Genomic DNA, 23,609 nt, shown 5'->3' with positions numbered 1-23,609 from the left:
CTTGTTGTGGAGCACAGGCTCCAGATGTGCAGGCTCAGTAATTGTGGCTCACGGGCCCACTTGCTCCGAGGCTTGTGGGATCTTCCCAGACCAGGGCTCAAACCCGTGTCCCCTGCATTGGCAGGCAGATTCTCAACCACTGTGCCACCAGGGAAGCCCCTGGATCTTGTTTTTGTATCCATTCAGCAAGCCTGTGTCTTTTGGTTGGAGCATTTAATCCATTCATGTTTAAGGTAATTATCAATATGTATGTTCCTATGACCATTTTTTAAATTGTTTTGGGTTTGTTTTTGTAGATCCTTTTCTTCTCTTGTGTTTCCCACTTAGAGAAGTTCCTTTAGCATTTGCTGTAGAGCTGGTTTGGTGTTGCTGAATTCTCTTAGCTTTTGCTTGTCTGTAAAGCGTTTGATTTCTCCATCGAATCTGAATGAGATCCTTGCCAGGTAGAGTAATCTTGGTTGTAGGTTCTTCCCTTTCATCACTTTAAGTATATCATGCCACTTCCTTCTGGCTTGTAGAGTTTCTGCTGAGAAATCAGCTGTTAACCTTATGGGAGTTCCCTTGTATGTTATTTGTCGTTTTTCCCTTGCTGCTTTCAATAATTTTTCTTTGTCTTTAATTTTTGCCAATTTGATTATTATGTGTCTCGGCATGTTTCTCTTTGGATTTATCCTGTATGGGGCTCTCTGCACTTCCTGGACTTGGGTGGCTATTTCCTTTCCCATGTTAGGGAAGTTTTCGACTATAATCTCTTCAAATATTTTCTCAGGTCCTTTCTCTTCTCCTTCTAGGACCCCTATAATGCAAATGTTGTTGCATTTAATCTTGTCCCAGAGGTCTCTTAGGCTGTCTTCATTTCTTTTCATTGTTTTTTCTTTATTATGTTCAGCAGCAGTGAATTCCACCATTCTGTCTTCCAGGTCACTTATCCGTTCTTCTGCCTCAGTTATTCTGCTATTGATTCCTTCTAGTGTAGTTTTCATTTCAGTTATTGTATTGTTCATCTCTGTTTGTTTGTTCTTTAATTCTTCTAGGTCATTGTTAAACATTTCTTGCATCTTCTCAATCTTTGCCTCCATTCTTTTTCCGAGGTCCTGGATCATCTTCACTATCATTATTCTGAATTCTTTCCTGGAAGGTTGTCTATCTCCACTTCATTTAGTTGTTTTTCTGGGGTTTTATCTTGTTCCTTCATCTGGTACGTAGCCCTCTGCCTTTTCATCTTGTCTATTTTTCTGTGAATGTGGTTTTTGTTCCACAGGCTGCAGGATTGTAGTTCCTCTTGCTTCTGCTGTCTGCCCTTTTGTGCATGAAGCTATCTAAGAGGCTTGTGGAAGTTTCCTGATGGGAGGGACTGGTGGTGGGTAGACCTGGCTGTTGCTCTGGTGGGCAGAGCTCAGTAAAACTTTATTCCACTGGACTGCTGATGGGTGGGGCTGGGTTCCCTCCCTGTTGGTTGTTTGGCCTGAGGCGACCCAACACTGGAGCCTGCAGGCTCTTTGGTGGGGCTAATGGCAGACTCTGGGAGGGCTCACGCCAAGGAGTACTTCCCAGAACTTCTGATGCCAGTGTCCTTGTCCTCACAGTGATCCATAGCCACCCACCTCTTCTGCAGGACACCCTCCAACACTAGCAGGTAGGTCTGGTTCAGTCTCCCCTGGGGTCACTGCTCTTTCCCTTGGGTCCTGATGCGCACACTACTTTGTGTGTGCCTTCTAAGAGTGGAGTCTCTGTTTCCCCCAGTCCTGTCAGAGTCCTGCAGTCAAGTCCCACTAGCCTTCAAAGTCTGATTCTCTAGGAATTCCTCCTCCCGTTCCCAGACCCCCAGGTTTGGAAGCCTGACGTGGGGCTCAGAACCTTCACTCCAGTGGGTGGACTTCTGTGGTATATGTGTTCTCCAGTTTGTGAGTCACCCACCAGTAGTTATGGGATTTGATTTTATTGTGATTGTGCTCCTCCTACCGTCTCATTGTGGTTTCTTGTTTGTCTTTGGATGTGGGGTATCTTTTTTGGTGAGTTCCAGTGTCTTCCTTTCGATTATTGTTCAGCAGTTAGTTGTGATTCTGGTGTTCTCGCAAGAGGGAGTGAGAACACGTCCTTCTACTCTGCCATCTTGGTTTAGGCTCCTCTCAACCCATGTTGTTGAAGGGTCAAGTGTATAGAGGGATGAGGAGGAAAGGGAGGGGAGTTGGGGGTGGGGAGAGAGGGAGAGATTTATTTGGAGGAATTGCCTCATGCAATTATGGAGGCTGAGACCTCTCACTGTCCACCATGTACAAGCTGGAGACCCAGGAAAGCCAGTAGTGTAGTTCATTCTGAATCTGAAAACTTCCATGCCCTCCCTAGGCACACCATCCTCCCAGCCCTGTCATGTGCTCACCAACCTGGAAGCTGCCTGAACCCTGTATGTAGTTTTGAAATCTTTATGGAGGCCTCATGATCAGTTATTTAACTGCATTTCTAACCCCTCCCCCCTTTTTAAATTGGAGTATAGTTGCTTTACAGTGTTGCATTAGTTTCTGCTCTACAGCAAAGTGAATCAGCCACACGTATACATATATCCCCTTTTCCTTGGATTTCCTTCCCATTTAGGTCACCACAAAGCATTGAGTAGAGTTCCCTGTGCTATACAGTCTGTTCTCATTAGTTATCTATTTTATACATAGTAGTGTATATATGTCAATCTCAATCTCCCAATCCATCCCACCGCCCCCATTTCCCCCCTTGGTATCCATACATTTATCCTCTATGTCTGTGTCTCTATTTCTGCTTTGCAAATAAGTTCATCTATACCATATTTCTAAATTTCACATATATGCGTTAATATACGATATTTGTTTTTCTCTTTCTGACTTCACTCTGTATGACAGTCTCTAGGTCCATCCACGTCTCTACAAATGACCCAGTTTCGTTTCTTTTTATGGCTGAGTGATATTCCATGATATATATGTACTACATCTTCTTTATCCATTCCTCTGTTGATGGACATTTAGGTTGCTTCCGTGTCCTGGCTATTGTAAATAGTGCTGCAGTGAAAATTGGGGTGCATGTATCTTTTCAGATTATGGTTTTCTTTGGGTATATGCCCAGGAGTGAGATTGTTGGGTCATATGGTAGTTCTATTTTTAGTTTTTTAAGGAACTGCCGTACTGTTCTCCACAGTGGCTGCATCAATTTACATTCCCAGCAACAGTGTAAGAGGGTTCCCTTTTCTCCACACCCTCTCCAGCATTTATTGTTTGTAGATTTTTTGATGATGCCCATTCTGAGTGGTGTGAGATAATACCTCATTGTAGTTTTGATTTGCATTTCTCTAATACTTAGTGATGTTAATCATCTTTTCATGTGTTTGTTGGCCATCTGCATGTCTTCTTTGAAGATATGTGTATTTAGGTCTTCCACCCATTTTCTGATTGGGTTTTTTTTTTTGTTATTGAGCTGCATGAGCTGTTTGTATATTTTGGAAGATTAATCCCTTGTTAGTTGCTTCATTTGCAGTATTTTCTCCCATTCTGAGGGTTGTCTTTTCTTCTTGTTTATGGTCCTTTGCTATGCAAAAGCTTTTAAGTTTCTTTTTTTAAAAAATAAATTTATTTAATTTATTTATTTTTGGCTGCATTGGGTCTTCGTTGCTGCGTGTGGGCTTTCTCTAGTTGCGGCGAACGGGGGCTACTCTCTTCGTTGTGGTGTGCAGGGTTCTCACTGTGGTGGCTTCTCGTTGCAGCGCACGGGGTCTAGGCATGTGGGCTTCAGTAGTTGTAGCATGCAGGCTCAGTAGTTGTGGCTCACGGGCTCTAGAGTGCAGGCTCAGTAGTTGTGACTCACAGGCTTAGTTGCTTTGCGGCATGTGGGATCTTCCTGTACCAGGTCTCGAACCTGTGTCCCCTGCATTGGTAGGCAGATTCTTAACCACTGAGCCACCAGGGAAGCCCTGCTTTGAAGTTCCATTAGGTCCCATTTGTTTATTTTTGTTTTTATTTTCATTACTCTAGCAGGTGGGTCAAAAAAGATCTTGCTGCAATTTATCTCAAAGAGTGTTCTGCCTATGTTTTCCTCTAAGAGCATTATAGTGTGCGGCCTTACATTTAGGTCTTTAATCCATTTTGAGTTTACTTTTTTGTGTGGTGTTAGGGAGTATTCTAATTTCATTCTTTCACATGTAGCTGTACACTAACAACGAAAGATCACAAAGAGAGATCAAGGAAACAGTCCCATTTACCCTTGCAACCAAAAGAATAAAATAACTAGGAATAAACCTACCTAAAGAGGCAAAAGACCTGTACTTAGAAAACTATAAGATGCTGATGAAAGAAATCAAAGACAACACAAACAGATGGAGAGATATACCATGTTCTTGGATAGGAAGAATCAACATTGTGAAAATGGCTATACTATCTTTTCCCCTTTCTAGAGAATAGGGGATGGCCTGAAAATTTCAAGCATCTAATCATTCCTTGGCCTTTGTGGTAACCAGTTCCCATCCGGGAGTCCACCAAGAGATGCTTAGTAGAAGACTCATCAGATTGATTTCTAACATAGAGTCCATGTTCAACCTACACCAGAGAATTTGGCAATGAACCAGCTGCTGGTAAAGATGAATTAAAAGGGGAAGCAGGATAGCAAATGTACATACCACTGTAGTTCTGCTTCATTTTATTTTTATTTATTTATTTTTAAAATTATTTATTTATTTATTTTCTTTAATTTTTTGGCTGCATCAGGTCTTAGTTGCGGCACTTGGGATCTTTTCGTTGCGGCGTGGGCTCTTCGTTGTGGCATACAGGCTTCTCTCTAGTTGTCGCGTGCAGGGTTCAGAGCGCTTGGGCTCAGTAGTTGCGGCCTGCAGGCTCTCTAGTTGAGGCACGTGGGCTCAGTTAGTTGTGGCTCGTGGCATGTGGGATCTTAGTTCCCCAACCAGGGATCGAACCCACGTCCCCTGCATTGGAAGGTGGATTCTTTACCACTGGACCACCGGGGAAGTCCCTGCTTCATTTGAATTTTCTCTGCAAGTTCATCTAAATGTACATTTTCAAAAAGAAAACTATATTAAATGAGCAAAAAGAAAAAAAAGGGAAAATATTAAAAGTGTCACTAATTCACCCTGTAACGGTGCAAATTCAGGCTCAGCACAGCTGGTGATTGGCACATGGCCCCCAGGTGGCTAGTTCTATAGATTCATTCCTGGTGAATAATTGAACTCCCAATAAAGTGACTCTTCATTTTACATGATTTAGTTCTTTTGATTCCATTTGTAGCATTATGTTACTCTGTATCCAGAATGTGACCACTTCTTACCACCTTTGCTGAGAGGCATGACCATCTCTCACTGAGATTATTGTAATGGCCTCTTAACAAGTCTCCCCGCGTCTGTTCTTGCTCCCCTGTAGTCTGTTCAACACAGCAGCCGGAGTGATCCTGTTAAGACCTAAGTTGGGTCACGTTGCTCTCTGGCTCACACTCCTTTATGGCTCCCCATGTCACTACAAGTAAAAGCCAAAGTCCTTACTGTGGCCAGCAAGGCCTTACAGTGCCCACTCTCTCCTTCCCTTACCCTTCTACTTCATCTCCTACAATTCCTCTCCCCAGTTAGTCTGTTCCAGCCGCAGTGGCCTTCTTGCTGCACCGTGAACACACCATGCTCAGTCTCACCTCAATGCCTGCGCACTTCCTCTTCCCCCAAGAAGTAGGTCTTCGTGCTGATGACACCTTCTCAGGGAGGCTTCCCCTGAACATGCTGTTTTAAATTGTACCCCCCAACATGCCTTTCTCCTTATAGGGCAGTGTATCTCACAGTGGTTATCTTGTCACATAAGGATTTTATTAATTGGTTTATTGTCTCCCCCTCTGCCTTCTCACACACACTTGGCTGAAGCTCCAGGAAGGCAGGGATTTTTGTCTGTTTGGCTCACTGCTGAATCTGCAGATCCTAGACGGTGTGGCTGGCACACAGGAGCACTCTGTCTGTATTTATTGAATGAATTTGAATGGATTGGACACATAAAGTGCTATGAGTGTGGGAGGTATTATTATGAAGCTGATGAGGGGATGGGATTCTCAGGCTCTCTTCTGGTTCCATATTGAAATTCAACATATTAAAACCCCTGGTTTTCATTTTTTCCTAGGAACTCTATGACATTTTATGCAGTCTCTCTCTGTGACAGGTGCTGAAACTTTTAGCTCATCTTTTTTCTTATCCTGTTTCACTTTTATCCTCTCCAAATAGGCTGGTACCATAGTAGTCTGGGGTTATTCTTGTTTTTGTAAAATTACTGTGAGCGATTCTTTGTATTGAGAAAACCACCCATATGATTAGGTTCTTGACCCTTTTGAGACTCCTTCCCCTCCCCTTCAGCACCCTATGAAGGCCGAGGAGTTGGCTAGCTGGGGACCATTTGGCTCTGCCTCTCTCTTCCCTGCTTATGGGCTGGTGAGTTACAGCTTTCTTCAGCAGAGTCGAATAAATGCGGCCACGTCTCTTCTCTTTTCATAGATTTTAGTTCACACCGTTCTTCCAGTTATTAACTTAGAATATAATTTTTGCAATTCACTAAGGGTTTGCATTTCCATCTAGGGAAAACCTCCCTTGAAAGTACCTGGGATTTGCTGAACATGGAAAACCTCTTTTTGTGGCTTTATGATTTCCTGATTAGTGCTTTCTTCTAGAGTTTTTTTTTTTTTTTTTTTTTAATTTTATTTATTTATTTATTTATTTATTTATTTTTGGCTGTGCTGGGTCTTTGGTTCGTGCGAGGGCTTTCTCCAGTTGCGGCAAGTGGGGGCCACTCTTCATCGCGGTGCGGGGACCGCTCTTCATCGCGGTGCGCGGGCCTTTCACTATCGCGGCCCCTCCCGTCGCGGGGCACAGGCTCCAGAAGCGCCGGCTCAGCAGCCGTGGCTCACGGGCCCAGCCGCTCCGCGGCATGTGGGATCCTCCCAGACCAGGGCTCGAACCCGTGTCTCCTGCATTAGCAGGCAGATTCTCAACCACTGCGCCACCAGGGAAGCCCAGTTTTTTTTTTTTTTTTTTTAATTTAAATCAGGAAGTAAAAGTTACCAACTTAAGGAAAAAGCATTAAACCATTGATGTTGCTTTTCCACAATTAGCAGTAATTGTACCTAGAAAAAGCAAAAGAGTCTCAAAAGTCTTGTAGCTCAATTTGCTTTTGCAAAAATATAAAAGTACTCCCAACAGTTTCTAATTTTGATTATTATTTTTTCTTACAGTTGCTATTCTGTGTTGTAATTGCCTGCTTAAAAAAAACTTGATATTATTATGAGATCTTTAGAAATAGGACTTGCTAATGAATGCAGAGATAGTATGGAAACATATTGGACAGAAAATCTTTATTTTCTTGCCTTTTTTTTGGAATTTATATAGGTTCTTCCAGACAGTAAAATAAACTATAAACCTAAGTAGAGCAGACTTACATAGCTATAGAAATGCTTTTGGTTATTTTAATGAGAATCTGTGTTCATGGGTGGCCTGTGTTAATAGGTGTATTTATTGTGTTTTGTTAGTGATTATTTGTATAGCAAAACATAATTAAATATGAAAAACTTACATTTTTCTCTACCAGATCTTGTGCCAGTTCTTAAGTGAATTATGTTCATGTAGTAAAATTTAAATTAATCTGTATCAAGGATAGGGGTGGAAATAGCATTCTGTTTATTGTAGGTATTGGGTAAAATCCAGAAATACTACTTAATCAGAATATTGTAAGCAGAAATCACTTTTTTGTTTCAATTCTCATTAGTAATGTTTCTTAAGTTTTTAGGCTACTTTTCTCAGCAATGACAGTTTATACAATTTAGTTTTAATTTTTAAGTTTTATTTGAAATCCTAGACTGTCTTAGATAATCATTTAGAACATGAATTGTTACAGAGGCATCAGAGATGTGACTGAATCTATACTGATCCCAGTATATCTTGAACATGTTTTGCCTTAAGATTTATCTGTGCCATCAATTTGTTTCTCATGATTTACCTCATTTCAGAGCAGAATGTTGAAACCAAAATGGGGTATACATTTAATATCAAATAACTTTTTCCTTGCCAACCACATCTCAGCCCCTGGACTGAACATGGTGATTGGGGTTTTATTCAGTTATGTGAGCATTTGTGGAGCAGTGGGAGGTGGAAGCATGGCACCTGAGGCTAAGTCATTCCATTTTGTGTGGCCATTTCTTCCTTATTTTGAATTAGGAAACAGATGTGGGAAGGAGAAAAAAGATCCCAGTTCATCATCATAGTTATTTCTGGTACCTCAAGGCTCACAACCAAGAACTTATTTGTTCTTGGCCGAGCTGTCTCTGTACTCTTAGGTTGACTGAGGACAGCTTTGGGGCTGCCTCCTGAACCTTACTTGATCAGTACCCCCAGCCCCACTTCCAGCGTTTTGGAGCCCGCCTTTCTCCTTTTCTGGGAAAGGTGAGAAAGCACGTTAGAGATGGCCCTGCCATTTGATGATTCGTTTTCTTTTTGCATGTGTCCTTTAAAATTAACATTGCAAATTTAGAGCCCCTTTGGGATGCAGGTGATAGAGGACAAGTTGTTATTGTTTACAGGCTGAGAGATTAGGCTTACATGGAGTTATGATGTGTCTCAGAAAGTCATAATTCCATGGTTTAGGAGCGATAATCTGCTTGGGAATGTGGGTGGGGAGGGGGAGGCTCCAAGTGTTAAGACTATGTTTGTGGAGCCAAGTACATTGTTCTTCTTAGACAAGGATGCTTATTTGGGGTGGCATGGGATGGAGGGCTGATGGAGATTATTGGGGACAGCTGCCATTCTTAATGCAGGCGTTGCTCTAGAACATCCTGTATAAACTGCGTATTACCGTTTCTAAACTATAGAACACCTCATTAAGTTTTTAAATTTAAAATATTTTAGATAGTGCATGATTTATCCCATACTTTTTTTTCTTACTATGTGCCTTGATTTTTAAGGATCTTATTCTTTAAATTAATTTTGTTACTGAACTTGAGTGCTTTCTCTCTCCTTGTTAGAAATGAGAGTAAAAGTATTTGATGGTCTGAGATGGAATTGATGCAGTTATTTTACAACTTTGAGTAAATTTAAAGTAAAATTTAAGAACCTAATCCTTCTTTGCTTGCACTGAAATATTATGACCGTATAGATGAGAAGTGTTGCCCCTGAAACTTGGTCTGAGTTCTCTTGTTAATATAAGAGAAATTTCTGCAAATTCAATTTGGAATCAACACGTGGGCACTTTTAAGATTTCTTTTTCATGGTCTTAAATACAGAAAATCATAATCTATTTTAAGCTTCTTATAAATGATGGAGCACTTGTTTACATGTGTAAAATTACTCTAAGTAGTGTATTGAAGTTCATGTTAATGTTTGCTATTTAATGACACCTAATGATATTCAACGAAGGGTTATGCTAAGCCAAAGAGAAAATGTGTTACCCAGGCAACTGCCTCAGGCAGACTAGAGATTCAGACATATGGCTCTGTAGTACACATTATTTCAGCATCTTTAAGCATAAAGAACCACACATGTAATTGACTGTGAAAAATTACTGCTCAGTTACTGTATTGTATGGTCATAATAGAAGTAAATGAATACGTCATTGTTATTGGAACAAGTCTGTTGGGAACCACTTGTAGACTCTACTATTTAAGAAGCAAAAATACAATAAAAAGAAAATAGCTGGTTTAATTAACATGTAAAATTGGGTTAATTTGAATTCAGCTGGCACAGCAGATATTAATGTTGGCTTTTTTTGTGTGCGTGTGATATTCTGGCTCAAGCCTATGTACTTCTATTTCTTCTTGCCCACACCATGAATAATTTTATTTAAAAAAATATGATAAAGGCTATTTCAGTCATTGAATTTTTGCTTTGCTAAAGGCTTATGTTCTGATCATATCAAAAAAGGTTTTTGCGTGTATCCATAATGTAAGTTTTATAAGTGAAAGAAAATGTTAAAATACTTGAGTAACTGATAATGTTTTTTCAAAGGGCAATCAGTTAAACTTGATTTCATGTATTTTTTTAAAATTTAGTTTACTACTTTTCAGTCAGAGTGCCTAGCTGGACAGTTACTGCATTGGCAGATGCAAGACAGTAGCACATTTGCTCTTGTCACTTTTTGTGTGTCTGTGCTTATTTAGATGCTTCTGACTTGTTTCTGAATATCATTTTAATCATCGTCACCTTGCTTCAGAGTTTCAGAAAAACGCATTAAGCATTGTGTTCCGATTACAAAATGATTTAACTCAATCAATTTTTGGTGTTTTAAAATGTTATTTGGGCAAAGAACACCCATAGATAGTATGGGCATGTGAAGATTGTTCCTTGAGTTGTCTACTGTGCCATAGGTACTCACATAGTCTCTGGAGTGCAGGGCGCTTTTGTGTTTTTCAGCTCTAAACTAATCAAACTGGAGACTGAAGTCAGATATGCAAAGGGTTTGGCAGCATGTACTCTACTGGAAGCATTTAAAGTATATAACTGGTTTCCAGTGGCAATCTAACAGCTAACCTGCTACTTTATGCAGTGATAGGCCAGTGTACAGTGGTCTTTAAAAAATGCTAGTTAACAAATTTACTTGCCTGCTGGCTTTTCAGTTACTGATTTATCGGGCTTATCTGCAGTTTATCTCCCCGTTATCCTTCTTCATTTGCCATTTTATTTATTTTCATTTTTATTTATTTATTTGTTTTTGGCTGCTCCGCGCAGCATGTGGGATGTTAGTTCCCCGACCAGGGATCAAACCCATGCCCCCTGGCACTGGAAGCATGGAGTCTTAACCACGGGACTACCAGGGAAGTCCCTTTTTTAAAAATTTATTTTTATTTTTTGGCATTTGCCATTTTAATAATGTTGAAAGCCTTCTCATCCAGCCTTGAAAGAATAAGGGAAGATCTAGGAAACCTAGATTAAAAAAAAAAAAAAAATCTACTTTGCTTACCCAAGTGGATTTTCCAGTATGGTTTATAACTACTCTTCCCTTTTTTCACCACTGGTCTTTCTCCTTTTCAACTTTTTCCCCCATTAAAGGCAATCCCCAATTTAAAATGAGTTGCTCGTAGTGTTTTTAGTAACTTTGTACGCATTTTATTTTTATAGTTATTATAAAATATTGGCTATATTCCTTGTGTTGTATAGTATATCTGTGTAGCTTAATTTTTACATGATAATTTGTACCTCTTAATCCCCTACCCCTATATTGCCTCTCACCCCTTCCTTCTCCCCAGTGGTAACCACTGGTTTGTTGTCTATATCTGTTGAGTCTACTTCTTTTTTGTTATATTCACTAGTTTGTTGTATTTTTTATATTCCACATATAAGTGGTATCATACAGTATTTGTCTTTATTTGTCTGATTTATTTCACTTAACATAATACCCTCCAAGTCCATCCATGTTGCTGCAAATGGCAAAATTTCATTCTTTTTTATGGCTGAGTAGTATTTCACTGTGTATGTATATTTGTGTGTGTGTGTGTATCTCACCTCTTCTTTATCCATTCATCTGTTGATGGACACTTAGGTTGCTTCCATATCTTGGCAATTGTAAATAATGCTGCTATGAACATTGGGGTGCATGTAACTTTTTGAATTAGTGTTTTCTTTTTCTTCAGATATATACCCAGGAGTGGAATTGCTGGGCCACATGGTAGTTCTATTTTTAGTTTTTTGAGAAACCTCCGTACTGTTTTCCACAGTGGCTGCACCAATTTACATTCCTACCAACAGAGTACACTTTTCTATTAACAAAAACCCAAGTCTTTGGATAGATCTCAAAATGCTGTTTACCCCATGGTGTAATAAAGAGTATCTGTGGTACATATTACTGAACTCAATATTGGTAATTATTCAGAATAGGAACAATGTAATATGATAAGATAGCTTTTTTTAGTTTTTTTTTTTAATAATGATAGATTTAAGAAATAACAGGATAGAGTCTCATGGAGATAGAGAATATGATTTGTCTCTAGTTTTAAAAAGCCTGTGGTGGTTCCTTTCCTTGATGCAGCCTCACTCTTGTGGGGATTGTTCATGATTAAAGCTTTTTTATAACTCAAGGTTAAAAGATGGGAGGTTGGGGGAGGTGGCTGGACACAGGGACAGATTCTCCTGAAGTTATTGGGCGGTATTATTTAACAGGGAAGGAAAGAAGCAGTGGGGTGTACAGCATGTGTAGGTGAAAGACACTTTTCAGTGTGTAATTGAATGAACTATTGGCAAAAGTGAAGCAGAGCGGGGATGGATCATACTTGCTCGACATGTTTGATCCCGCTGATAAGGAAGAAAGTGTTAGAGGTAGAAGAACACCCTGTATAAACCCCAGCAGTTGGCACAGTCTGCCTTGGGCAGCTCGAGTACTGTTTGAAATGAACTGCAAAGCAGTGGCCAGACAGGTAGATCTGGAAGCATGGGCATATCACTCAACGAGTTAAGCTCGTAATTACGAGAGCCTATATATTTATCATCTTTTGGCAATATGCGGGCAGTGATATATGCAGAGGTGGTATTTATAAGCTAAATTCATGATAACAATACAGTAAAATTGCTAATAAAATCTTTAATAGGTTTTTAAAGCCAGGCAGTAGCCTGCTTGTTTGAACAATATTCAATCTGTCGGATTTCATTGGAGCCAATGAATTTAAATAGCCCCTTGGCAAACGCTGCAGTGAGATTTGAACCTGAATGCATGGTAGGGCTGAGGAGCCCAGCTGGCCTCAGAACAGATGCACTCCCGGGAATGCCAAGCCGGTGCCGGAGCCAGGGTGGACACGGATCCTCCCTCTGACTGAAGATGGAAGAAAATGGGATTGTAGCGTGAAAAGCACTGGAGAGAGCACCTGTAAGACATCAGGAAAGGGGGTCTGTTCCAACTTGCCCAGTAAGATCATGCTGCCAGTTAGGCAAGGGAAAACTACAGCTCGAGCCTCTTTCTACCTTATAACTGATGGTTTTTAGAGTATAAAATGAGGTAATAACTCATTGTCTCTTTCTAGAGCGTGTTAAGAACAGTTGCGTTAAATTTACATAATTAGGGCCGTTGAGGCTTAGTTTGTTTGCTCACTGACCATCAACTGGAATATTAAACAAAATCTTTATTTATGACCTCTTTCATCATCTGCCTAAGTAGCGGTTTTGTAACCTCAGTAACTTCGGGGCCTCAGAGTCTGTGCTTCTCTGGCGGCTGCAGGCCACCGGGCATCCCCAGGGCACACCTGACTTGCTCCTGGGCTTTAAAAGCTGTGTGGTTTGACTTCTAGGACAAGCCCCCCAGCTCTGTCTAGAGAGCGTATCCTGGATTTGATCACTTCTGTTTTTCTCTCTCCTGCTATGACCCCGGTCCCGCCCACTGCAGCCACTTCTAACTGGACTCGTGCTGCAGGGTGTCCTGAGTGTTCTTTCTAGGAGCTCACGTCACCCCCCTGCATAAAACCCTCCAACATGGCTGTTTCCCATGTGTGCTTGGAATGAAATCCACACAGCCTGTATGCCCTGCACCCTCCTTCATCCCCATCTCTCTCCCTGCCCCCCACCCCTCTACTCTCCAGCCACTCAGGTGTCTCCCTGTGCCATGGAACTTGGCAAGGTTGGCTGGTCGTAGGTCCAGCCCTCACACTGAGGTTTCTTCCACCAGAATACCCTTGCTCCAGATCTTCCCGTGCTTCCTCCTTTTCATCATTCAGATCCTAATGCCACCCCCCAAGAGGCATTTCCTCACCACCTATCCCCATCATTCTCTAGCTTGGCTGGGTGGGAAGTTAAAAAACAACAACAACAACAACAAAAAAACGGATGGTTGCTCTGATCCCTCCTTATACCCATTAAATAGGCTCGCTGGGGCTAAGAAGCACTATCTTAATGTATTTCTCAGTTTTGTCCTCTACACAGCAGTTATCTGATCTAGAACCATCTCATCTTTATGTAGGTATGTTTGAGCTCATTGCCTGCCTTCTCCACTGGAATGGAACTCCTTGAGGACATGGATTCTGTCAATCTTATTCATTTTCATAGTACCCTTAGTGCCTAGGGCATTGCCTGGCATATGATAAGTGCGGGGTGCGTATATGTTTGGGGGCCTGAACAATGTATATTTCCAGGGCATTTGGGAGGGAGATAAAAAGAACTGGAAAACCCCCAAAGCTATTAAAGATGTTAAAGTCATGGAGGCCAAAACTCTTTTGATAAACTGGCCATCACAGGAGAGCCCAGTTCTGTTTTTGTTTTTTTTTTTGGTTTTTTCTCTTGACATTCACAGATACTTGAACCTGGGTGGTCTGGTGGTTGGAACCCAGTTTTTGGCGTTAGATTTTACTTTTATCTCTGCCATTAATCCTGGACAGTTGTTTGGCTTCTGTTGTAGCACACGGAAGAAGGTAATAAGGAGAAGTTATTTTTGTGAAGCACTCTTGTGGTTAGGAACCTTAAGTAAAAGTGGAAATTGGATTTTGATATGGTGCATTGTCTATTACCAAACTTCCTAAAGTCTAAACAGATCAGCTCTTTATGTGCAGTTGCTTAAACTTTCATAGCCACAGAGTTGGCCTGGAGATAGGAGCCAGGCGGGAGATGAGAGGGACCACACAGGGTACAAGCCATTGCTGAGCGAGAGTAAGCAACAGCAGGGAGGAAGAGAACTGGAGCTTATCCACCTTGGATGGCCAGAGTTAGTGTGACTCTTTCAATTGTTTGCTTCTTTTTTCAGCTCTCCCCACCCCTACCCATTTTATTCAGTCCTTCTGCCACTACCCAAATTTAGGTCCTTGCTGTTCTGTTTCATAGAAATTTTTATTCTCTTTCTTACTACACAGATAATTCAATATGTATGTTATTGAAAAGATTAGAAAATATGGACAAGCAAAAATAAAAAACCTTAAATTTCTAATATTTTAACTACCTGGAGATACACCCATGACTAACACTTTGGTGTTCATCCTTCAGACTCTTTTTGTGTGTGTATAAGATACCATTTTTGTCCATTTTTAACAGAATGGGCTTGTTTTCTACATACATTTGTGTAACTGATTTTGTACTTAATAACATGCATTTGTTTATTGCAGTTTGTAGTGGTTGGATAGTTCTCAGTGTATGAATGGTCCTTTATTTAATCAGTCATGAACTGTTGCATATTGAGGTTGTTTTCACTTTTTTCACTGTTATCAACAATGCTGCTTGAGCATTCCTGTAGATAAAAGTTTGCGCACATTCATTGATTATGTTTTAAGGTAAATTCCTGGAAGTGGGATTGTGGTGTCAAGGAGTGTGGGCATTATCAAGACTCTTGGTGTATTGTTGGATTGTCCTCCGGAGAGTGTAGTGCCATAAACTTCTATCCCCTTGTCGTAAGGAGCCTTTCTTTCTCCTTCAGATCTTCATGATTCTTCCCTGGATTCAACCAACAATCTCCCCAACTCCAGGCTCTTCTCCCTCCAGTTCATTTAACTCTCCTCTGCCAGATTTAAGGGTCTGAGGCACAAATTCATCATGTCACTAAAAGTTCCAGATTTTATGTGCCGTTATGAACTCCATACCTTCCTTTGTGCTTGCCCTCCTTCCAGCACACTTGCACTTCTTGTGGCTCTTCATCTCCAGCCTTCCTTCCTTGGTTCCTGGCTCACCGTCTACCCCCCCAGACCTCCAGTTGTTTGGGGCAGAAATTGTACCTTTTTTTTTTTTTTTTTTTTAATTATTATTTATTTATTTATTTTTATTTTTGGCTTTGTTGGGTTTTCGTTTTTGTTTTCTGTGCGAGGGCTTTCTCCAGTTGTGGCAAGCGGGGGCCACGCTTCATCGCGGTGCGCGGGCCTCTCACTATCGTGGCCTCCCTTGTTGTAGAGCACAGGCTCCAGACGCGCAGGCTCAGTAGTTGTGGCTCACGGGCCCAGTTGCTCCGCGGCATGCGGGATCTTCCCAGACCAGGGCTCGAACCCGCGTCCCCTGCATCGGCAGGCAGATTCTCAACCACTGCGCCATCAGGGAAGCCCCAGAAATTGCACTTTTCATCTATGTGTTCCCGGCACTGGCCTGCGCTCAGCACATAGTGCAGGCGCTGAATTGGAGTCTATGGCCTTTCCTTTCCCCACCTGCCATCTCTACGTGATCATCTCCCCTCTTTTACAAGACTGATGTTACATGACCACATGGTCACATCTTCCCTCTGATGTCATGTGTTCCTAATTTCACAGACTTTCTCCATCTCCTCCTTTTTCTCAATATAACAATAATCTTTCCCTCCTCTGAATTTGTGGAGTAATTTATCTCCAGTTCTCTTATATTACCTACCATTTTTTCTATAATATCATAATTTTCCATCTATATTCTCTACTATAAGTCTTTCCAGGCCGAGAGCTCTTTCTTGCAAAGTTGAGAAGGGTGGGGAAGGAAGCCTACAGTTATGCTACTGTAAAGAAGCACTGACATCATTTTGGTACGTATCCTTCTAGTATCTTCCTCTGTCTATAGTAGACATGTAATCTTACATCATCCTAAGCATAATGTCCAGAGGCACTCCACTTTTAATCCTTTCCTCCTGGCTCAGTATGTGATTGCAGTATGTGGTGCTTTAGCTGTTTTACCGAGACTTTAAAGGACTTGTAACGTAGCTACTGTTATAAATGCCTTTCAGAAGAACAGTAGCTGTGGTGGTTTGGAGAACAAAAATGACTTGCTTAAAAAAATCTCTGCTCGTGTCAGAACCATGAAATAGAGTAGTTGGAAACCTACTCTCCCCTAATCTTTTTTTTTTTTCCGCTGGTTTGTGCACTTTCTCATAGATGTACTTTTTTTTTTTAACATCTTTATTGGAGTATAATTGCTTTACAATGGTGTGTTAGTTTCTGTTTTATAACAAAGTGAATCAGCTATACATATACATATATCCCCATATCTTCTCCCTCTTGCGTCTCCCTCCCACCCTCCCTATCCCACCCCTCTAGGTGGTCACAGAGCACTGAGCTGATCTCCCTGTGCTATGCGGCTGCTTCCCACTAGCTATCTATTTTACACTTGGCAGTGTATATATGTCCATGCCACTCTCTCACTTCATCCCAGCTTACCCTTCCCCCTCCCCATGTCCTCAAGTCCATTCTCTGTGTCTGCGTCTTTATTCCTGTCCTGCCCCTAGGTTCTTCAGAGTCTTTTTTTTTTTTAGACTCCATATATATGTGTTAGCATACGGTATTTGTTTTTCTCTTTCTGACTTACTTCACTCTGTATGACAGACTCTAGGTCCATCCACCTCACTACAAATAACTCAATTTCGTTTCTTTTGATGGCTGAGTAATATTCCATTGCATATATGTGCCACATCTTCTTTATCCATTCATCTGTCGATGGACACTTAGGTTGCTTCCACGTCCTGGCTATTGTAAATAGTGCTGCAATGAACATTGTGGTACCTGACTCTTTTTGAATTATGGTTTTCTCAGGGTATATGCCCAGTAGTGGGATTGCTGGGTCGTATGGTAATTCTATTTTTAGTTTTTTAAGGAACCTCCATACTGTTCTCCATAGTGGCTGTATCAATTTACATTCCCACCAACAGTGCAAGAGGGTTCCCTTTTCTCCACACCGTCTCCAGCATTTATTGTTTGTAGATTTTTTGATGATGGCCATTCTGACTGGTGTGAGAGGATACCTCATTGTAGTTTTTCTTTGCATTTCTCCAGTGATTAGTGATGTTGAGCATCCTTTCATGTGTTTGTTGGCAATCTGTATGTTTTCTTTGGAGAAATGTCTATTTAGGTCTTCTGCCCATTTTTGGATTGGGTTGTTTGTGTTTTTGATATTGAGCTGCATGAGCTGCTTGTAAATTTTGGAGTTTAATCCTTTGTCAGATGCTTCGTTTGCAAATATTTTCTCCCACTCTGAGGGTTGTCTTTTTGTCTTGTTTATGGTTTCCTTTGCTGTGCAAAAGCTTTTAAGTTTCATTAGGTCCAATTTGTTTATTTTTGTTTTTATTTCCATTTCTCTAGGAGGTGGGTCAAAAAGGATCTTGCTGTGATTTATGTCATAGAGTGTTCTGCCTATGTTTTCCTCTAAGAGTTTTATAGTGTCTGGCCTTACATTTAGGTCTTTAATCCATTTTGAGTTTATTTTTGTGTATGGTGTTAGGGAGTGTTCTAATTTCATTCTTTTACATGTAGCTGTCCAGTTTTCCCAGCACCACTTATTGAAGAGGCTGTCTTTTCTCCATTGTATATTCTTGCCTCCTTTATCAAAAATAAAGTGACCATATGTGCATGGGTTTATCTCTGGGCTTTCTATCCTGTTCCATTGATCTATATTTCTGTTTTTGTGCCAGTATGTCCCCTAATCTTGAGTGGTGTAGGCCTGTGAAAATGTGACTTCTGTGTTTGCTTCCATGTCAGCTGACCCGTATCGCACTGTTAGTTGCTGCAGGTGAGCATTAGTGTCATATCGTGACTGTTCCTGTTAGATGCTAGTTGCAGAGCTCATCACAGTTGTGTGATTTATTTTAGAGGACATCTAACATTGTCAAAGAGGTTTGGGAAGTTGAGGGCGGAAAAGGAACTAAGTGAGCTCACCAGCCAGGTCTGAACTTGATTAAGCTTGTATCCTTTGTTGTAACTTACGCTAATACCCATTAAATCTGTAAAGCAAGACTGGAATACTGTTTACACAAAAAAATATATATACATATATAAATGTTTTTAAATATCACGCTGTAAATGAATATAGTACTATATAATTATTCTGATAGCCTTTTAGTCAGATAACCTTGAAAATCCAAAATGATCTTGATGAACAGTAAAACATTATGATTTCATAGTTTATCTATATACCTCCTACATAGATGTATAATACTTGTATCTAACAGGATTACCAAATTACGTACTTTTTTGGTATCTGTAACATGCCTAAAATACCAGAGCATTCATTGGCCAGTTATGGTTATGAAACGACACTGACATTGCCAGAGGAGGATTTGTTCACCCATATAGATGGCCTTCAGGTTTCTCATACCATTTTTTTTTTTTTTTTTAAAGAAATCCACGTTCTTTTATTTATTTATTTATTTATTTATTTATGACTGTGTTGAGTCTTTGTTTCTGTGTGAGGGCTTTCTCTAGTTGCGGCAAGTGGGGACCACTCTTCATCGCGGTGCGCGGGCCTCTCACCATCGCGGCCTCTCTTGTTGCGGAGCACAGGCTCCAGACGCGCAGGCTCAGTAATTGTGGCTCACGGGCCCAGTTGCTCCGTGGCATGTGGGATCTTCCCAGACCAGGGTTCGAACCCGTGTCCCCCGCATTGGCAGGCAGATTCTCAACCACTGCGCCACCAGGGAAGCCCTCTCATACCATTTTGAGAGAGATGAGATTCTCTTTTCCTGGTATTTAAGCCTTTCTTAATTCAGATCTTTAAATTTAAGAAATGTCCTGTTTCTACATAACACTGTGCGATTCGTCTTAACTCACCCACCGTCTGTGCAGAGATAATATATCGAATGTGATTTTTTTTTTGCCTCGACAAACTGCCAGCAAGTTCAGCCGATCAGTGTGTGACTGTATGGTTGCTGGTGCTGCCTTGAGGAGGTCCTGGGGTGTGAGGAGTGGTGGCGAGAAGAAAGGAGCCAATCAGAAACACATTTCTCCTCTGTGCTGCTGCTTCAGTGGTCTGGAGCTGGGCGAGTATGCATCCCTAAGTGAAATGCTTCTGGGCAGTTTCATTCACAGCTTTAAGTAGCCTTTGTTTAAAAACTCCTAGTTCTGTGTTTCCAGTCTTGGCCTATGTATTAATATTAGTTTGCTAGGGCTGTCATAACAAAGCACCACAAACTAGGTGGCTCAAAGAAAAAAAAAAAGAAAAGAATTTTATTGTCTCACAGTTTCAGAGGCTGAGACCAAGGTGTTAGCAAGGTTGCTTCCTTCTGAGGGCCTGTTCCATGCTTCTCCCCTAGCTTCATTCGGGTGGTTTGCTGGCAATCTTTGGCATTCCTGGGTTTGTAGAAGCATCACCCTGATCTCTGCCTTCATCTTCATGTGGCACTCTCCCCGTGTGCATGTCTGGGTCCAGATTTCCCCTTTTTATAAGGACTCTAGTCATTTTGGATTCGGTGCCCACCCTACTCCAGTAGGACCTCATCTTAACCAATTACATTTGCAACAATTGCATTCTGAGGTTAGGACTTCAGCGTGAATTTTTGGGGGACATAGTTCAACCCATATTCACCTTTCTCCTGAGGTCCACACTAGTCCTTTTGGTTTCCTGCTGGATACCATAGTTCACTGTTCCACGGGTATCTCCAATTTAACACAGTTAGAATTGGTCTTACTCTCTCACAATTCCCTCCTTTTCCTTTTTTATTCTTTATCTTTGGTGGTGGTGTCATCATCCCACTCAGTTATCTAAGTTAGAAGTCTTGGAGTAACTCTTTTGTGGCTCTCAGCCTCTGACCTCCAATGGCTACCACGTTTTGTCATTCCTGCCTCAGTTGTATTTCTCCACTTTTCCCCTTTCTCCAATCTTAGTGCTTCAGCTCTGGTTTAGACCCCTGCTGTCTCTAGCTGTCAGGCTGTCTCCCCACATCTCGTCTTTCCTCTGTTAAATTCATCTTCCACAGCAGTTCCTTTTCTAAAATAAAGATATGAACCTGCTATTTATTAACCCTAAAAACCTCCAGTGACTTCTCACTGCCTGCAAAAAAAAAAGGTCAGGATTCTGTAACTGGCCTTTAAAGGCCTTTACAGGTGGCTGGCATGATAGCTCAACCACTCTTTTACTCGGCAGGACCATTAGATGCAGGGTCAGTAACACCTTTGTCCTTCTCTAAATACAGCACACCCCTCTGTACTTAGTTCTTTCCTCGGTGTAGATCGTCCTCCCCCTACCCTTCTCTCTTCTCTCCATCCTCCCTACCGATTGGAATTCTGTCTCAGTCAAATGGGAACCAGGACACTTGGTTTTCAGGCCAAAATGCCAGAAGCCAATTGTTTCACCGTGCACAAGCTGTAACTTCTAATAGTTTTCTCAAAAGTAAAATGAGGAGGTGGAAGGAGATGATCTCTAAGATCTTTTCAGCTTTAAAATTTTTTCTTTGAATGCCACAGCTTCATGGAGCATTCCTTAATTTCCTTAAATTTATTCCTTAATTTATTATTTATTTATTTATTTCTTAAGGCAGAATAAATCACTTCTCCTCTCTGCCCCTTGATGCTTTATTTCTTCTTTTACTTTTGATACTCAGCTCGCGTTCTGGCGGGGTTATATGCACATGACTACCTCTTCTTCCCCCAGCAGGCTGTCAGCTCTTTGAGGCCAGCCGGGAACCTTCCACTCAAATGTGTTTCCCTTGCCATCCCCACCTGCCCCTGGTCCTGCTCACACACACAAGATTCTCAGTGAGACAGACTCTGTAGTCGAGGAGAAAATGTTCTGGGCAAGTGTTCTTCTGTAATACGCGCTGTTCCTGAATGTTCCCCTGCGTTCGGAAGGATGTGTTTTTGGATGGTGAATGACATAGAGACAGTGTAATGAACACACCAGAGTTTTCCTTTCTTTGTGGCATTATTATAATCAGGTGACATTCTGGGAAATAGCTAAGTTAACATTGTAGCACTTACTTTGTATAAAAATGTGTTCTCTCTATAAGATTTTAGAGGTAATTAAGTGTTCTGTGAAACATGGGAAAGCACGTCTGTTTTCTTCTTCTATATCCTCGAGACTTGGACTATCCCAATGTATCATTGAAATATTTGTACATTTAAAATACAAAATAGTGGGAAAAAACTTAGTTCTAAGACAGCCTTTGTGGATTTATTTACTCCTTGGAAGTCAAAGCATATGTGGCCTGTTCTGTTCCTGCTAATGGATAGATGTGATCATATCATGACCTTGCTCAGAAACTTGCATCTCTGAACCTCTGATCTCATTTCACAGTGTTCTCTTATGTACTTTTCTGTCCAGATAAAATTAGTTTCTCACATTTTCTTGCACACTCCCTAGCTTTCTTGCACCTGCCTTTCTGCAGGCATTTTCCCTGCCTAAGGTGACCCCCTTTCTATGCCCATTACTGCATACCTGAATTCACTAATTTTTCGAGACCCAGCTCACATTCCATCTCTGCCAGAAAGCTTTCATTGGTTTCCTACCAAAATTCTGTTATCATCATCTTGGTTCCTGTCTTATGATTTGTCTTTCCTGTATAGTATTCTAGACTAGTGTTATCTGTCTTACCAGACTAAAAGTGCCTTGGGGTCACATTTCATGGTCAGTTTATCTGTATTCTATCCCCCGCCCCAATATCATCCTCCAGTTCAATCCTCATGTGGTCAATGGATATCAGTAATGAATGAATCTTTGTGAACCATTTTTACATGGTGTAGGAAGGTATTAATGAATGACTGAGCTGGTCTATTTTGTTGTTAACAACCATATATTAATCTAAAGTGTCTAAGCTTTATTTTTAGAATCTAACAACATGCCTGAAACAAAAGTGATATGTTGGATAAAAGTTACATTTGAAATTGTAATGCATTTAATGTGTCACCATATCCTCAAATCTGTTGTGTCTTTTAGATTCTGTGTGTTATTTCAGTCCACTCTATGTAAAAGGAAATGCTAAGTGTTTATACATGTTTTTAGGTTTGAATTTTATCTTTTGACAGTGACGTTTTATTTTTTCCCTTAGTGTATATTTGTGTATGCTTTTGCCTTCCACAAGCTACTGACTTTATGCTTTGTGCTTGTTTTGTGTTGCAGATTAATATCCTTTCAAGAATTTGTGGCATTTGAATCTGTCCTGTGTGCCCCAGATGCTTTGTTCGTGGTGGCCTTCCAGCTGTTTGACAAAGCTGGCAAAGGAGAAGTTACTTTTGGTAAGGGGCGTGAGTGTGTGCACACCTAAGGAAGTGCAGACCTGTGTGAGCGGTTTGGGTTTTTTCCCCAAGAATGAAGTGTATGGAAATGGTTTTAAGAAGTTAGCCTGTCCCTTTTAACAAAGATATCTCAGTGTTTTGAGGCTCCAGTTCTTGAAAAAAATGTCTCCCTTCGTGAAAAATTAAGTTTCTGGCTTAGTAGTTTTGATGCTCTGTTTTAGTTGTAAGGCGAGGGAGGGTGGAGCACAACTGAGTCACAGGGTCGTAGAAGGTGAGAGGCAGACAGGATTTGACTGTGCACTTCATTCCCTTCACAGTCAGTAGTGCTTTCCACGGTTAGAATGAAGATGTTAATAAAGTGCCTGAGAACAGAAGGGATTCATGTTCCCAGTACCTTGTGTCCTTACCTTGTCCTCATGGAGCAGCTTGAGTCCAGAGGCAGCGCGCGAGATGGTAATTTGGAGCGGTACGTGGAGAACCCTATTCTTCTAAATAACACGTTCCCCTCTGGCTGGGCTGGCAGTGTCTGCTGTGCTGCCCCCGCCTTTATTTGGGGAGCAGCACCATCTTCATGGGGCTCAGCTGCCAAGCTGCAGAAAACCCTGAAGTCTCCTAAGCATTAGGAGAAAGGGAAAACCAGGACGTGGTGGGGCAGTGGTACATTCTTTTTTAAAAATAAACTGGTTACTGAAGATACATTGTGCAGAAGACACCACATTTCCCTCGGACTGTGCAGTGTCCAGCATATGTTGTCTGTGCATGTGAACCTGGTGTAGGAAGCATTG

General features: G+C 41.2%; 1 protein-coding gene across 3 annotated transcripts in view; it reads left to right on the top strand.

Annotated features, from left to right (window-relative positions):
• SLC25A13 (solute carrier family 25 member 13) overlaps window positions 1–23,609 on the top strand; it is a 205,506-nt gene that overhangs the window by 70,223 nt on the left and 111,674 nt on the right. For 2 of the 3 annotated variants that reach the window (XM_057550355.1, XM_057550354.1), the window contains exon 4: window positions 22,709–22,824. In XM_057550355.1, the coding sequence (XP_057406338.1) occupies window positions 22,709–22,824 (116 nt within the window). Of the gene's footprint in view, window positions 1–22,708; window positions 22,825–23,159; window positions 23,291–23,609 lie in introns of those variants that run through there. The other variant, XM_057550356.1, reaches the window with a different exon arrangement.

The sequence above is a fragment of the Balaenoptera acutorostrata genome, chromosome 7, assembly GCF_949987535.1.
Source record: "Balaenoptera acutorostrata chromosome 7, mBalAcu1.1, whole genome shotgun sequence".
Classification (NCBI taxonomy): domain Eukaryota; kingdom Metazoa; phylum Chordata; class Mammalia; order Artiodactyla; family Balaenopteridae; genus Balaenoptera; species Balaenoptera acutorostrata.
This window is presented reverse-complemented; position numbering and strand designations above follow the sequence as displayed.